The sequence below is a fragment of the Colobus angolensis genome, unplaced genomic scaffold (genome assembly GCF_000951035.1).
Source record: "Colobus angolensis palliatus isolate OR3802 unplaced genomic scaffold, Cang.pa_1.0 Scaffold66, whole genome shotgun sequence".
Taxonomy (NCBI): domain Eukaryota; kingdom Metazoa; phylum Chordata; class Mammalia; order Primates; family Cercopithecidae; genus Colobus; species Colobus angolensis.
In genome coordinates, this window is record NW_012120265.1 from 2,530,199 (window position 1) to 2,543,607 (window position 13,409).

The 13,409-nt window shown below is 62.7% G+C and overlaps 1 protein-coding gene across 1 annotated transcript in view; it reads left to right on the forward strand.

Moving 5' to 3' along the window:
- SSBP4 (single stranded DNA binding protein 4) overlaps window positions 1-13,275 on the forward strand; it is a 14,559-nt gene extending 1,284 nt beyond the window's left edge. Inside the window, exons 2-15 of the mRNA XM_011925915.1 lie at window positions 7,245-7,317; window positions 7,647-7,708; window positions 7,793-7,877; window positions 10,708-10,797; window positions 11,512-11,571; window positions 11,654-11,723; window positions 11,861-11,931; window positions 12,008-12,075; window positions 12,412-12,457; window positions 12,553-12,588; window positions 12,685-12,739; window positions 12,836-12,906; window positions 12,998-13,124; window positions 13,217-13,275. Coding sequence (XP_011781305.1) covers window positions 7,245-7,317; window positions 7,647-7,708; window positions 7,793-7,877; window positions 10,708-10,797; window positions 11,512-11,571; window positions 11,654-11,723; window positions 11,861-11,931; window positions 12,008-12,075; window positions 12,412-12,457; window positions 12,553-12,588; window positions 12,685-12,739; window positions 12,836-12,906; window positions 12,998-13,124; window positions 13,217-13,275 — 973 coding nt within the window. The remainder of the gene's footprint in view (window positions 1-7,244; window positions 7,318-7,646; window positions 7,709-7,792; window positions 7,878-10,707; window positions 10,798-11,511; window positions 11,572-11,653; window positions 11,724-11,860; window positions 11,932-12,007; window positions 12,076-12,411; window positions 12,458-12,552; window positions 12,589-12,684; window positions 12,740-12,835; window positions 12,907-12,997; window positions 13,125-13,216) is intronic.
- The last annotated feature ends 134 nt before the right edge of the window (window positions 13,276-13,409 follow it).

Here is a 13,409-nt window from a genome sequence, read left to right on the forward strand (position 1 = left end):
AGGGGTCACCGGAGTTGAGGGGTGGCGGGCGACCCGAGGGGCGCTAGACGGGAGTGAACGGGTGAGACCCTAGCGGCTCCAGGGGTCGCGAGATTTGAGGGGGCGCGCGAGATCCTCGAGCGGGACTCGGGGGTCGCGAGGCCTCCCCTAGACGTGGGTGCCCGAGGCTGCGGACGCACGGTGATCGAGGTCGGCGAAGTTTTCCGGGACGAGCGAGAGTGTAGGCTCGGGGACCCCGGGCGCCTGGGGAAGACCTGAAGGGCGGCTGGAGGGGCCACCTGTCTGCCCTGGCCCCAGCAGCTGTGTGGGGCCCCTGGGGAAGCCGCACGGTTCACAGTCCGGGGGCGGGTGGGGACGACGGAGCCCCTCTCTTGATACCATCGAAGAGTGCATACTGAGGGCCCCTCTTTTCTGGGCGTGGCTCCAGGCTGTGGGTACCAGGCGCTCTCAGGCTGGTAGGGGCAGGTTCCACCGTGCGGATGGAGGAAGGGTCGTGGTGGGGCTGAGGTGTCTCGGGGTCGGGAGGCAGCCGAGTGTGCTCTCCGGGTCGAGAGCATTTGAAAGGTGCCTGAAGCTGTTACCGTCCCGCAGGAAGGGCACGGGGCAGTTTGCAGTGTTGGTGAAATTGCCCAGAGGCCGGGCGTGGTGGCCCACACCTGCAATCCCAGCACTTTGGGAGGCTGAGGTGGTCGAGAGATCGAGACCATCCTGGCCAACATGGTGAAACCCTGTCTCTACTAAAAATAGAAAAATTAGCTGGGCGTGGGCGCCTGTAGTCCCAGCTACTCAGGAGCCTGGGGCAGAAGAATCGCTTGAACCCGGGATGCAGAGGTTACGGTGAGCCAAGATCACACCACTGCACTCCAGCCTGGCGACAGAGTCTGACTCTGTCTCAAAAAATAAAAATAAAAAAAAGTGCCCAGGAGGAGGGGAGTCTTGTCATAGCTGATGGGGGACTTGCAGGATCCTTGAAGTTGAGTCGCCTGGAATGACCCGGGGTGTGGAACTGGCCACCCAAGCAGAGAGGAGGCTGGGTCAGCAGGGAGGGGTCCCATGAGGACCCGCCTTGAGGGCCAGGCCAGGAGTGAGAACTTGAATGTCTGGGTGCTGGAGAGGAGCCCCGGACGTTGGCTGAGTGTCCCCGTCCCACCTCTTCTGCCTAGGCTGACTTGGGATATCCCACCCCTCTACAAAGATGATTGTTCCCTCTGCTCAGCCTCTGGGTCATTTTGGAGAAGAGGCTGTTCTGGCCAGAAGGTGGTAGGCAAATGGCTGCACCATCAGGCCTCCCTTGTCTGTGTGCAGTTAGGAAGATGAGCTCCGTTTCCAAGCACCCTTAAACCCAAAGACTTTTCGAAACTGGCCTCTGGTTCCTGCTCAGGTTAGAAGCAGGAGGTGTCTGCTATGGCCACCCCTGGACCCCTGGTCTGTCTCCTGTGTGTCTCCAGCCAGCTGCTGGCTCTGGAGGCGACCACCCACCCAGTGGGAATCGGGATTGTTCACTGGTTCAGCATATCTGCCCTGGGTGTCCCAGGGTGTGGCAATCGGGAAGGCAGGGTCTGGTCGGGATGGCAGGGTCAGTGACCCTGAAGAAGCCCCCAGCCCAGCAGGGAGGCAGGTATCCAGTTACCTGGAGAAAACAAAGTGGGTGATATATAGTGAAGGGTGAGGGGATGTCAGGTGGAGGGCACAGCAAGTGCAAAGGCCCTGAGGTGGGACCAGGAAAAGGAGCTGAGGCTGGGCCCAGGTGTAGGAAGAGGCAGCCTGCAAGAGTGCCAGATGGGCCACAGTTGGTTGTGTGTGCAGAAGTGTGCTCTGGCTCCCAGGTGGAGTGGGGCTTAGAGGGGTCAGGAACAGAGGCTGGGAGTCCCTGGGGATGTGGACACAGTTGTCTCAAAGACAGCTGGGGAGGCCGGGCATGGTGGCTGACGCCTATAATCATCCCAGCACTTTGAGAGGCTAAGGTGGGTGGATCACTTGACGTCAGGAGTTCAAGACCAGCCTGGCCAACATGATGAAACCCAGTCTCTACTAAAAATACAAAAATTAGCCGGGCGTGGTGGCGGGTGCCTATAATCTCAGCTACTCTGGAGGCTGAGGTGAAAGGATCACTTGAACCTGGGATGTAGAGGTTGCAGTGAGTTGAGATTGTGCCACTGCCCTCCAGCCTAGGTAACAGGGCAAGACTCCATCTCAAACAGAAAAAAAAAAACCAAAAACGGTGAAAGAGAGCTGATGGCAGCCTGGACCCAAGTAAGAAGGAAGAGATTTCATAGGTTTGAGCTGGGAGTGGTAGGTTGAGGGGGTTAGCTGCATTCCTGGTCCCCTTTCCTTACTGTCCTCCCATGCCCCAACCTGCCCAGCAGAGGTGCTCTGGGGACACTGGTCTGGGGACTCAAGGCTCTCGGAAGTCCCTCAGCTGCCAGTGGGGAGGCTGCGGGGCCCATCTTTGGCCAGAGCCAGCCTGCGTGCTTCCATTTCATGGAGAGGGTCTCATGTAAGTGTTGGTTTGGAGGTGAGGTTCCGCTATGAAAGAAAGCCTGGAAAACACCAGATGGCTGCATCCCCCCATTTCACCGAAAGGGACACCAGGGCCCTGGAGAGGAAGCCACTTGATGAGGACTCAGCTTCTCTGCCACAGGTGAGCTCTAAGAGGCAGCCCTAGGCCTCAGTTTCCTCATCTGAAATGTGGACGACCCGTCTTTCAGGATCTTTGCAAGGACTGGGTAGGAGCCCGTAGGTGGAGCACCTACTGGTGCAGCCACTTGGCTCTCAGCAAGTATCCACCACAGGCGAGCCACTTCCTGCTTCTGGGCCTCGGTTTCCTCCTCTGTGAAATGGGGTGAAGGGGTCACACTGCTCCAAACCTTGACTCTGTAGCACTGCACTTTGCTTCCTGCACTGAGCCTCATGCCTCCTTCCTTCTCTCTCTGGCCCCAATCCTGAGCCCCTTCTGGCTGCCCTTGGAGCCTACAGGCCTCCCCGGCTCACGCTAGGTCTCGGCCAGCTGGCTCCAGGAAGGGACTGAGCACCTGGTGGGTGTTTGCCCTCGGGGGCTTGCAGCAGATGGTGATGACTGCGGAGTGCGGGGGCAGCAGAGTGGGCCAAGGGAGGCTGGGGTCTGAATAGGCCACCCGCAAGAAGAGGGGGGTGTGTATATCCTTCAACACTCAAGCGATGCCAGGCAGGTTGAGAAGAGATCCATGAATCACAGCCATGGTTGGTGTCGCCTGGCAGCCCATGGGTTTCTCCCAGGCTTGATTTTGACCCGGCACATGGATGCCGGTGGCTTGTTCATCAGCCTGGCAGGAAAGCCAGGGATGGGATTCACAATTGGACATGGTCATTTTGGCCCCTGGCTGGAAATGGCTATGAGGGGCAGGTGTGGAGGGTAGTAAGGAGAGGCTGCCACTTTGCCAAGAAGCTGCCAAAGGCCCGGCCTTTAGGGTTGGCACAGGGGAGGGAGGATGGCAAGGGTTGGAGGGTCCCTTTGGGGACAGCAGTGAGACCTGGTGATGGATGGCACGGTGACAGAAAGCCATAAGTGGCAGGTGTCTCCTGTCCCAGCAGCGTCTGTGTTCAGGAGGGCGCTGAGCAGAGAGCACCCGTTGTGGCCATTCTTGGTAATTATGGTAACTCGCGTCATTATGGAGGTAGCTGTGGTATATTTCAGGCCACCAGGCGCTAGCTAGCACCCCATCCTGCCTCTGCTTCCCTGTGTAGCTTCATGCTCACTCCAGGTCCAGGCGCCCCATGTCCTCCAGGTCTTGTGTTCTTTCTGCAGGGAGGGCTGCCTGCTGCTCTTCCGGGTGCCTCCCCATGTTCCTTTCTGGCCACCTGCCCGTGTGGCACAGGGAGCCCTCGTAGGCGGCAGGCCCTGAGAGGTTGTGCCGACCCAGGGCAAGTGGCCCGTAGGGGGCACAGGTGATTTGCATCCAGAGCCCTTCCCTATAACTGAGCTCAGGGCCACAACCGGTGGCGCCCCCAGACCTGGCCCCCAAAGCCGTCTTCTGGGAGGGGAGGGCTTTGTAAGTCCCAAAACTCCCTGGCCGAACAGCCAGGCTTCAAAACTTTTCACGCAAAACAATAACAACCCACAGTTCTTCCCTGGAGACTGAATCCTGTTTAAAATAAAAGGACTAATGTGGAAGGAAAATCAGCGAAGTCAGAAACTTCCTCTGGCCTCCCATCGCTCCCAGGAGAAATTCCCAAATCCTCAGTGTGGACAGAATAGCTGCTGACCTTCATCAGTGCTTACCCCATGGCTCGCCTGATCCTCCCAGCATCCCAGGAGGGGGTCCCCGGGCCGGTTTGTTCATTCACTGGGGTGACTGGGGGCCCAGGATGCCCAGCTCCATTCTAAGGGCGTCACAGTGAGCAGACTCCGAGTCCCCACCCCTCCTGAAGCCACATTCCATCAGGGCCCCTGATAGGTGACCCTGGAGTCTCTGGGCGGAAGTGCCCCAGGCAGGGAAACAGTGCCCAGAGGCCCTGGGGTGGCAGGGCAGCCAGTGTGTGGGTTGGGGGGGGCGACGCACAGGAGGGTTTGAACAAGGAACGTGGGGGTTGGGGGAGCAGTGCCTGGAGGGGAGTCTGTCGTAATCCAGGTGGGAGACGGTGGGTGGCCTGGCTCAGGTGTGCAGTGGAGGTTGGGAGAGGGACCTGAGTCAGACAGGTTTCCTTGGGTGTTTTTTTAAATGCAGTGATGTTTGGGGACAGCTGGGTGGATCTCATGCAGGTGCACACCTGTGTACACACCACCAGAGGCTCCTTGGATGGGATGTGTGTGTAAAGGCCAAGCTAAGGGGTGGGGGCTCAGGGTGTTGAGGCTGGGCCTCTAGATGTCAAGTGGACAGTGGATCCCAAGTTTGGGGAAGGTCAGGCCATAGCATCCTCTGGACAGCCCCTACTTGAAGGTATCATCAAAACAGAACGGGCAGCCGCATAGGGAGAGCAGAGCAGAGGACAGAGCTGGTAGCCAGCGGGGCTGGAGGCAGGAGGACAGCAGGAGAGGGCAGGGTGGGCTCTGAGGGGGCCACCTCCTGGGTTAGGTGCTCATGGGGACAGTCAGGGAATGGGAGACAAGGCAGCTAGAACCCTTGGCAGCCCTCTCTTCAGGACTCCCCCTGGGCCTCTTGGACAGCCGTGCCCCAGGTATGGGGTACTCAGAATGCAGCCTCGGCAGGATCTCCTGCTGCCCCTGCCCTCCTGGGGCAGCTCACCAGCGTTCCTGCAACTCTGTCTTACCCCACTCTGGCCTTTCATGCCCCCTGCTCTGACCCCCAAGTGGCTGGGGTGGGAACTCTCTTCCGCACCTGGTGGGTGGGTGGGTTGGCTGGCATTGGGCTCCCCAGGCTGGTCGGTCTGCCCCTTGAACCTGCCCAGTCTGGCCTTGTGTGCTCCACTTCCACTGATGGACACAGGCCTGTCAGCCGCTAGCCACAGGGAAAGGCTCAGAAGCCTCTAGATGGGCCAACAGAAGTGAGCTAGATAGGTGGGCGTGCAGGCCGTGGGGCCAGGAAAGTGGTGGAAGAGCTGGTGTGGGAGATTGGAGGGGTGTGAGGTCAGGATCTAGCAGGATCTGGCCTGGGGGCACTCTCTCGAAGAGTGGTGTGATGATGCAGGGCTGACCACTGGGCACTGTGTGTCCTGCCCCATCCCTGCCCGTGGGGTGGCCTTCACAGCTCACATGGTACAGTATAAACCTGGTGCACCCCGCCCTGGGCCGCCTCCCCTCCCTGATGCCGCCCCACTTGCCTTTCCGTAGCCTCAGCGCCTTCCAGGCTGCCACAGAGCTCACCTCTCTTGACAGGTATTGCCTGTCTCTGTCTCAACCCTCAAGAATGTGGCCTCCAGGACAGGGGCTGGGGGTGTGCATTGCTCAAAAGGCACTTCATGGATGCTGGAGGAACTAATGAAGAAGTGAATGAATGAAGGAGGGGAGGCAGGATAAGATCTGGGGCAAGGGCAGTGCCCTTGAAGACCGGTTGGGGGCAGGAAGTCCCCACGTTCTCTAGGGGCCGGGGCAGGAACCAGAGGGTTGGAAGTCTGAAAGGGACCTGGGGGATATGATAGGTGGTGGGTGCTGGGATTGGAGCAGCCTGACTGAGAGGGAGCAGAGTGTGAGTCAAAGGAAGATTATTTTAGGATGGGGCCGGCAGCCAGAGAGGGCGGCGCAGCTGAGCCGGAGGCGGCTGGAAGGGCCCCCAGGCCTGCCTGCTTCTCGCCTCTAGGGCTCAGCCTCAGGCTGGCCCTCTGGTACCCTGTCTTGAATCCAAGAGTCCCCCAACCCCCAGCAGACCCTCGTGGGTCCCTAGCTGGGTAGTACAAGAGCTCTGAGGGGGCGGCTCATTCCAGGGAGGTCCAGAAGGGCTGGTGCCACAGGACTGGGCACCCCTTTGGATGAGGGCTTTGTCCTCTGCTGTCTGGTGTGGCAGCTGGACTGGAGCGGGGTGGACAGTCCAGCCTCTCCATGGCCTGCAGAGGGCCGTGCTGGAGCCACCTGACTGGGTGAGGGTGGCCCAGGTCCAAGCTCTTGGGGTACGCAGTGGTTGAGAGGGTGAGTCCAGGGGTCCCTGGCAGGCTGGGGACTTGTGCAGAGCCCTGTGGGCGCTTGGGTAGGGCGGCACCCCTGCAGACGTGGCACTGCGGGTCCTACCTCCCCTGGCCCCCCACCTCCATTCCCCAGACACTGCCCCAGGGTCACCGCTGTCCTGACTGGGGATAGTCTGCAGGAAGGGTTGAGGCCACCACAGTGGATGGGCAGTGACCCCAAGGAAGAGATGGGGTCCAGGGAATGGGGGGATGTCGGGGGGAGGGCCCCTTCCCTCCTCCCGTCCTGGGCCGGGAAGGCTGGGGATGAGTTTGGGTGTGGGCCCTGAGCACACTACATGGCCCAGGGTGCCCACTGGTCGTACCCACCCCGCACATACTCAGGAATGACACTCCTCTATGGAGAAGACCTCCCCAGCACTGAGGCCTCTCTGAAGTCACAGTGTTGGCAGGACAGGGCGAGGACTTGGTCCTCAAGGGAGTGTGGAACACAGCCGAATTCGGCCCAGAATTGGGGGTCAGGGATGCCTGGGAGGGGCCTGCAGGACGTCGATGGATAACTATGAGCTGCCCCTGCTGAGCAGCTGGTGGGGAGGCCACCTTTCCACCCGCCCTCCTGAGAGGTGGATGGGCTTTGGGACGGGCCTTTGCCTTGGAGAGCCTGAGCCCCCTGGGCCACCTTGCCCCCACAGGTTAGCGCTATACGTCTATGAGTACCTGCTGCACATCGGTGCCCAGAAGTCAGCCCAGACCTTCCTGTCTGAGGTAAGCCGCTGCCTCCAGCCTGGCCCTCCCTCCCCACCCACACCCCAGGGTCCTCCTCCATTTCCACTGGGGATCCAGGGGGTGGGCCCGCGTTGACACTCTGATGGCCTTGGGAACTGAGGATTTGGCGGGGTCTGGGCCTGGGCTGGCATCCAGGCATCTGGTCCACATGCCCAGCCGGGACCTGCCACACATCCTGGGGCCCTCTGCCCACCCAGTTACCCTTCCCTCCCCACTCCCTCCCTGCCCAGATGTTCTCTGGGCACCCTGCTGCGTGGTGGCGCAAGGTCAGGTAGGGCCACCCCCTCACCACCTTCCTTTCCCTGCAGATCCGATGGGAGAAGAACATCACACTGGGGGAGCCCCCCGGGTTCCTGCACTCCTGGTGGTGGTGCGTGCTGGGCTGCTGTGGGTGGGCTGTGGAAGGGGGTTGAGGGGGGCACGTGGAACAACTGTCTACCCCTGCCGCCCACAGCGTGTTCTGGGATCTGTACTGTGCAGCGCCTGACCGGAGAGAGGCCTGCGAGCACTCTGGCGAGGCCAAGGCCTTCCAGGATTATGTGAGTCCCAGCCCCAGGGACTTGGGGGCTCCAGGGTGGGAGGTCTGCTGGGCCTGTGGCTGGGGAGGTGGGGTGGGGGCTGCACAGCTAGAGGAGGGCTGGGAATGGTGGTAGTTTGGGGTTGACAGGAAGAGCTGCAGCTGCCACTCAGGCTCTTGGCCACTTCTGGGGGTCCCTCCACCCTCCCCTTGGTCCAGGGTCGTTCACAGAGTAAGGGAAAGCTCTTTTCACTGCACCACGCTTCTGAGGGTCCCCACAGCCCTCCCACCCTCCTCGGGGCACTGGGTGGGTGCCATTTCCCCGCCCCTCCTGTGAGCCTGCGTAGAGATGGGGGAAGCTCACTGCCTTCCTCCTCCTTTGCCATGTGTGCGTTGGGGGTCACTGCTGCTCCTCTGAGCGGGGAGCCCCGGTGGGGGTGCCTGATGGGCCAGGCACTAGGACACTTTCTGATCTTGCCGGGTACTTGGAGCTGCCCACTCCCTCTCTGCTGTCATTTTCCTTCTGGGTTAGAAAAGGTCAGAGGCCTGCCTGGAGTGGAGGCCCTGCCTGGCTAACACCAGGGGATGGCGGCCTCCTGTTGTCATGGGACAGCAGATGGCAGCCCTTCCCTTCATCCTGTGCGCTGGACCACCTGGCCCCCTCTGTTGGGTCTGAGGGGGAGGTGCCGGCTCTGCCGGTGGGCGGCTGGGGGGCGCCAGTCCCGCCCACTCCCTGCCCCCTGTGCGCCAGAGGGCAGGCCTCAGCAAGGCAGAGGCGGCCTGAGGGGTAGGGCGCCCCTGTCTCTGAAGATGCCTCCAGCACACTGCATGGGAGCTGGGCACGCTGAAGCCCTCCTGGTGTCACTGCTGTTCACCCCCATGGTCCCCTTGTCCTAGTCCCGCTAGGTCTGGGGCCCCGGGGGTGTCTGGAGTGTCTGGAGCTGTGGACTTGGGCGACTCTGCCCCCATCCCTGCCGTCTGGGTCTAGCATCCTCTCTGGGCGCCCCCGCCGGGCCAAGAGGGCGGAGCTGGCGAGTCGGCGAGAACGCGCTTCCCAGGCGCGCAGCGGTTACCATGGCAGCGCCTGCACGGAGTGTAGACCGCAGGGCCCAGGGCGGAGGCCGCCCAAGCCCTGGGGTGACCGAATCCCCGTGGGGACTCGTCATGCCATGCCGTCGCCTCCGTTGCTCTCGCTCTCACTGGGGGCGCCCTGCCCGCCGAACCCGCACAGAGGTGGCCCCTTCCTCTCGCGCCTTTCTCCCGCCCCTGAGCGGGGTGCTCTGTCCGCCCCTCCCCGGCTCCAGGCCGACCTTGGCGTCTCCAGGAAACGCCGGAGCGCCCAGCCCATCGCCATGGCAACACGTGCCGGGCCCGGCTGCTCTTCAGGGATGATTGACGTAGGGGGTCCGGCCCGGGCCAACCGCCGGGGAGGGCGCGCCGCCTGGGATTAACTCCTCGGAGCCTAGAGTTGGGAAGCTGCGGGGCACAGGGGGCCGGGGGAGGCTGCGGTGGAGCCTCTGCGACCAGGAAACGCTCAGGCACCCTCTGTGGCCCGAGAGGGGGTTGCCCTCCCTGTGGGGTGGACAGACACAGGGCTCAGAGGTGCCCCCTCCCCACCCTCCGGGAGTGGACCGGAGGGGCCGCCTGGGAGTGCAGCTGCTCCAGGCCATTGTGTCTGCGGGAGGGGGTGGGGTGGGGGCCCAGAGGGGACTTGGCAGTTTGTAACTGAGAAAGTGGCACAGGAGTGGGGCCCTAGGGCACGAGGGCTTTCGAAGGATTTGTTCTGGGCCTTGGGAGTGCTCTCCATCATGGTGAGCTTAGGGGGCTCCTTCCTCCACCCCCTCCCCCAGCTTAGGACCCTGGCGGGAGGCTTGAGGCTAACCTCAGAGAAGGGCCAGCCCGCAGCCCTATATGGGGAGGGAGGATTTCTCCTGGGGCCCTGCTCTAGGCAGGGGACCCCTCTCAGCAGTCCCTGAGGACAGGAAACGCTGTGTGACTGCAGGCAGAATGCTCAACTTCTCTGAGCCCAAGTGGCATCAGTTAATGCCACAAACACCTGCGTGTCCCTATGTCCTGGCTTGGGCCAACCCCAGAGAGAGCCCCTCCCCTTCTTTTTGGGGGGTTGGGGTTTGGCCTGGACCATACAGAGGCCAGGAGAGAAGTTCTCCCCTCCCTGTCCCCTGAGGTGTCCCTTTGCCCTCATAGACCGGGCCTCCCTCCCCACCTCACATCCCCCTTCCCACCTTCCCCCTGCCAGACCCTGTAGGCCCCATAGCAGACAGGTCTAGAACTTGGTCCCCAGCCAGGTCTGGGCTGCCACCAGAATTTCTGGCAGATACAGGAAGCCCCTTCTCTAGTACCCTGTCTTCTCCCCTTCTCCATCTGAGAGAGGCTGGGGGAAGGGAACCCCGCCCCAGAATCCTGCTTTTCCTCCTCCCTCCTGGACGAAGGGCAGGATGGGGTGGGACAGGGGTCCACAGCTGCTCTAAGGTAGAGCCTTCAGGGATGCTCTTGAAACTGCCGGCATATTTGTGTGTATGTTTATTTGGAGTGTCCTGGGTAGAGCTGGGGACCCAGCTGAGCTGTCCTGCCAGCCAGGATGATGCAGGGCCCATTGGGATGGGTCTGGAGTGGGGGGCAGGTCTGTGCGAGATGAGGGCGGCACTGGATCCTGGGTCCTGCAGGGTTTTCAGACCCACAGATTCTCAGGCAACAACCCCAGTGTGCTCACTGACCAATGCCAGCTGGCTGTCCCATGGGGCCAGCCACCTGCAGAGAGGAGGGGGCACACCCCAGGTAGGAAGTGTCCAAGTGCCCTGACTTGGCCCTCTCGGTTTCCCGCACCCCTACAGAGCGCTGCAGCCGCCCCCAGCCCTGTGATGGGGAGTATGGCCCCAGGTGATGCAATGGCCGCAGGCCCCATGGCAGCTGGCTTCTTCCAGGTATGGCCCAGGCTGGAGTCCCCTGGCCCCCAACTCTGGGTGAACATGCATCTGAGGATGAGGGTCCCACGTGGGCAGAGGTCATGAAGCCGGCAGGCTGGAGTTGAGTGGGAGGGTCCTCTGTGTCGCAGGTGTGCCCAGGTGGGCCTTTCAGGGGCCAGCGAGGGAGGGCCCCAGTGCAGTGGAGGGTGGGTGTCTGCACGCTTGGCCTGTACATGTGTGTGCACAGGGTGCTTGGGGATGCAGTGGCCACAGTGGTCCTGGTGACCACTGGTGCCTGAGTCCTGCCCTCAAGCCTTCCCACAGGGTCCCTGTCCCATAGGCTGGCCCACCCCTCTGCCTCCATGGAGCCCCTCCCCTCCTCAGCCAAACCCAGTAGGGCCTCATTCCCCTCAACCCACCTGGTTCTGTCCTCCTAGGGCCCCTCGGGCTCCCAGCCATCCCCCCACAACCCCAACGCCCCCATGATGGGGCCTCCCGGTCAGGTAAGGAGCTGTGGTGCCTGCCCCTAACACACACACATCCCCTCCCCCAGTGCCGCCCCCTCCTGCCCCCAAGCCATGAGGTCCTGGCCGCCTGGCACCGCCAGGCTTTGCTGACTGGTTCTGAAGGAGGGGGCTCCCCAGGTCGGGGGTCCCCCAGCATAGTAGGAATGGGGTAGCTTTGGGAGCCAGAGGGTGGGGGGAGGTGCTGATCCCCGCCCACCTCTTCCAGCCCTTCATGTCACCGCGCTTCCCAGGGGGCCCACGGCCCACCCTGCGGATGCCAACTCAGGTGAGAAAGGGATGATGGGAGGGGGGCAGGAGCTGGGCCGGGGAGAGAGCACTCCACACTCAGTGCCGCACCCCCTCTGCAGCCTCCCGCAGGCCTCCCCGGCTCCCAGCCCCTCCTCCCTGGCACCATGGAGCCCTCCCCAAGAGCCCAGGGTGAGTAGGGAAGCTCCAGCCCCTATCCCCCCATCAATCACAATTCCAGCTCTCAGAACCCTGACCTTGCTGCCTCCCTGCTGTCCACACTGGGGAATGGTCCAGGTCCGAGTCCCCTTCCTTCTGCCCCACCCCAGGGCATCCGAGCATGGGCGGCCCAATGCAGAGGGTGACGCCTCCTCGGGGCATGGCCAGCGTGGGGCCCCAGGTAAGAGTGGAGCCCTGGTGGGTGGGGCTTTCGGGCTGTCCCCGGTCTGCCCCTCACAGCCCCTTTGCCTCCGCAGAGCTATGGAGGTGGCATGCGGCCCCCACCCAACTCCCTTACTGGCCCAGGCCTGCCTGCCATGAACATGTAAGACCCTCGGGGACCCCCGGAGTGTGCAGTTCACAGGCCACCACCAGCTTCATGGCTGGGTCAGCTGGGTCAGGCCCTGAATCCTCAGGACAGTCTTGGATATTGTTTATTTCATGGCCACTGAGGGGAGACAGGCCTGAAGTAGCAGTTAGTCCCCCGGGGCCAGTGATGGGTTGAGATTGGAACCTGGCTGCTCGCGGTGGCCACTTTTCAGCAACATCTGCTCTGTGGCCTGTCTGGGGACACAGTGGAGCAGGGTGTGGGGGGGTGCGTGGTGGGGGCTGTGATCCACACGGACTAGCCCTGGAGTCTGTCACCCACCGTCTCTTCCAGGGGCCCAGGAGTTCGTGGCCCATGGGCCAGCCCCAGTGGAAACTCGGTGAGCCTAAGGCTGGGTGGGCAGGCCTGGGGTGGGGTGGGAGGGGCACTGGGCGAGCGGCCTGGCTGACTGCTCACAGCTGCCCCTGTCTCCAGATCCCCTACTCCTCCTCATCCCCCGGCAGCTACACCGTAAGTCTGAGCAAGGCTGGGCCACCCCTGGGCAGGGGCTGCGGGATGGCAGATGAGGGGCCATTTCTCACAGTTCCTGTCTCCTTCTGTGTGCAGGGACCCCCAGGAGGAGGTGGGCCCCCTGGAACACCCATCATGCCTAGCCCTGGAGGTATGGCTTAGGCAGAGGCGGGGTGTGCTAGGGTGGGTATGGTTGGGGGAAACCCCGTCACACCTGGCACCCTTCCTGTCCCCTGGTCTCCCCCAGATTCCACTAACTCCAGCGAAAACATGTACACTATCATGAACCCCATCGGGCCGGGCGCCGGCAGGGCTAATGTGAGTAGGGGCTTGCGGGGGTGCTTCTCGAGGCGGTGACCCCACTGGGGGAATGGGTGGCCCGACACCCACGCTGTCCTCATGCCTGCAGTTCCCGCTTGGCCCTGGCCCAGAGGGCCCCATGGCCGCCATGAGCGCGATGGAGCCTCACCATGTGAACGGATCCCTGGGTGAGTGGGCGTCCCTGCTCCCGCCCACGCTGCCTGCCTTCTGGGCCCGTGCGCTCCCTGGCTGCCTCCCTGCCCCCGTCAGCCCGCCTGTCAGGTGGAGGCGTCTAGTGGCGCCCTGAGCCCCCCCGGGGACCACTCAGTGACAGGGGCTGCCCCGACCTGGAGCGGGATCCAGCGCCCAAACCAGGGGATGCACTGACCGCCCCTCCCCCCCAGGCCCAACCTTCCACCTGGCCTCAGTCCCGGGGTTCCTGGCGGGCTGTGCGGGGTGGGGGCGCGGCGGCGGAGGAAGCTCGCGAGGGTCTTCGGCTCCTGGAGGCCGGGGGGCCTGGC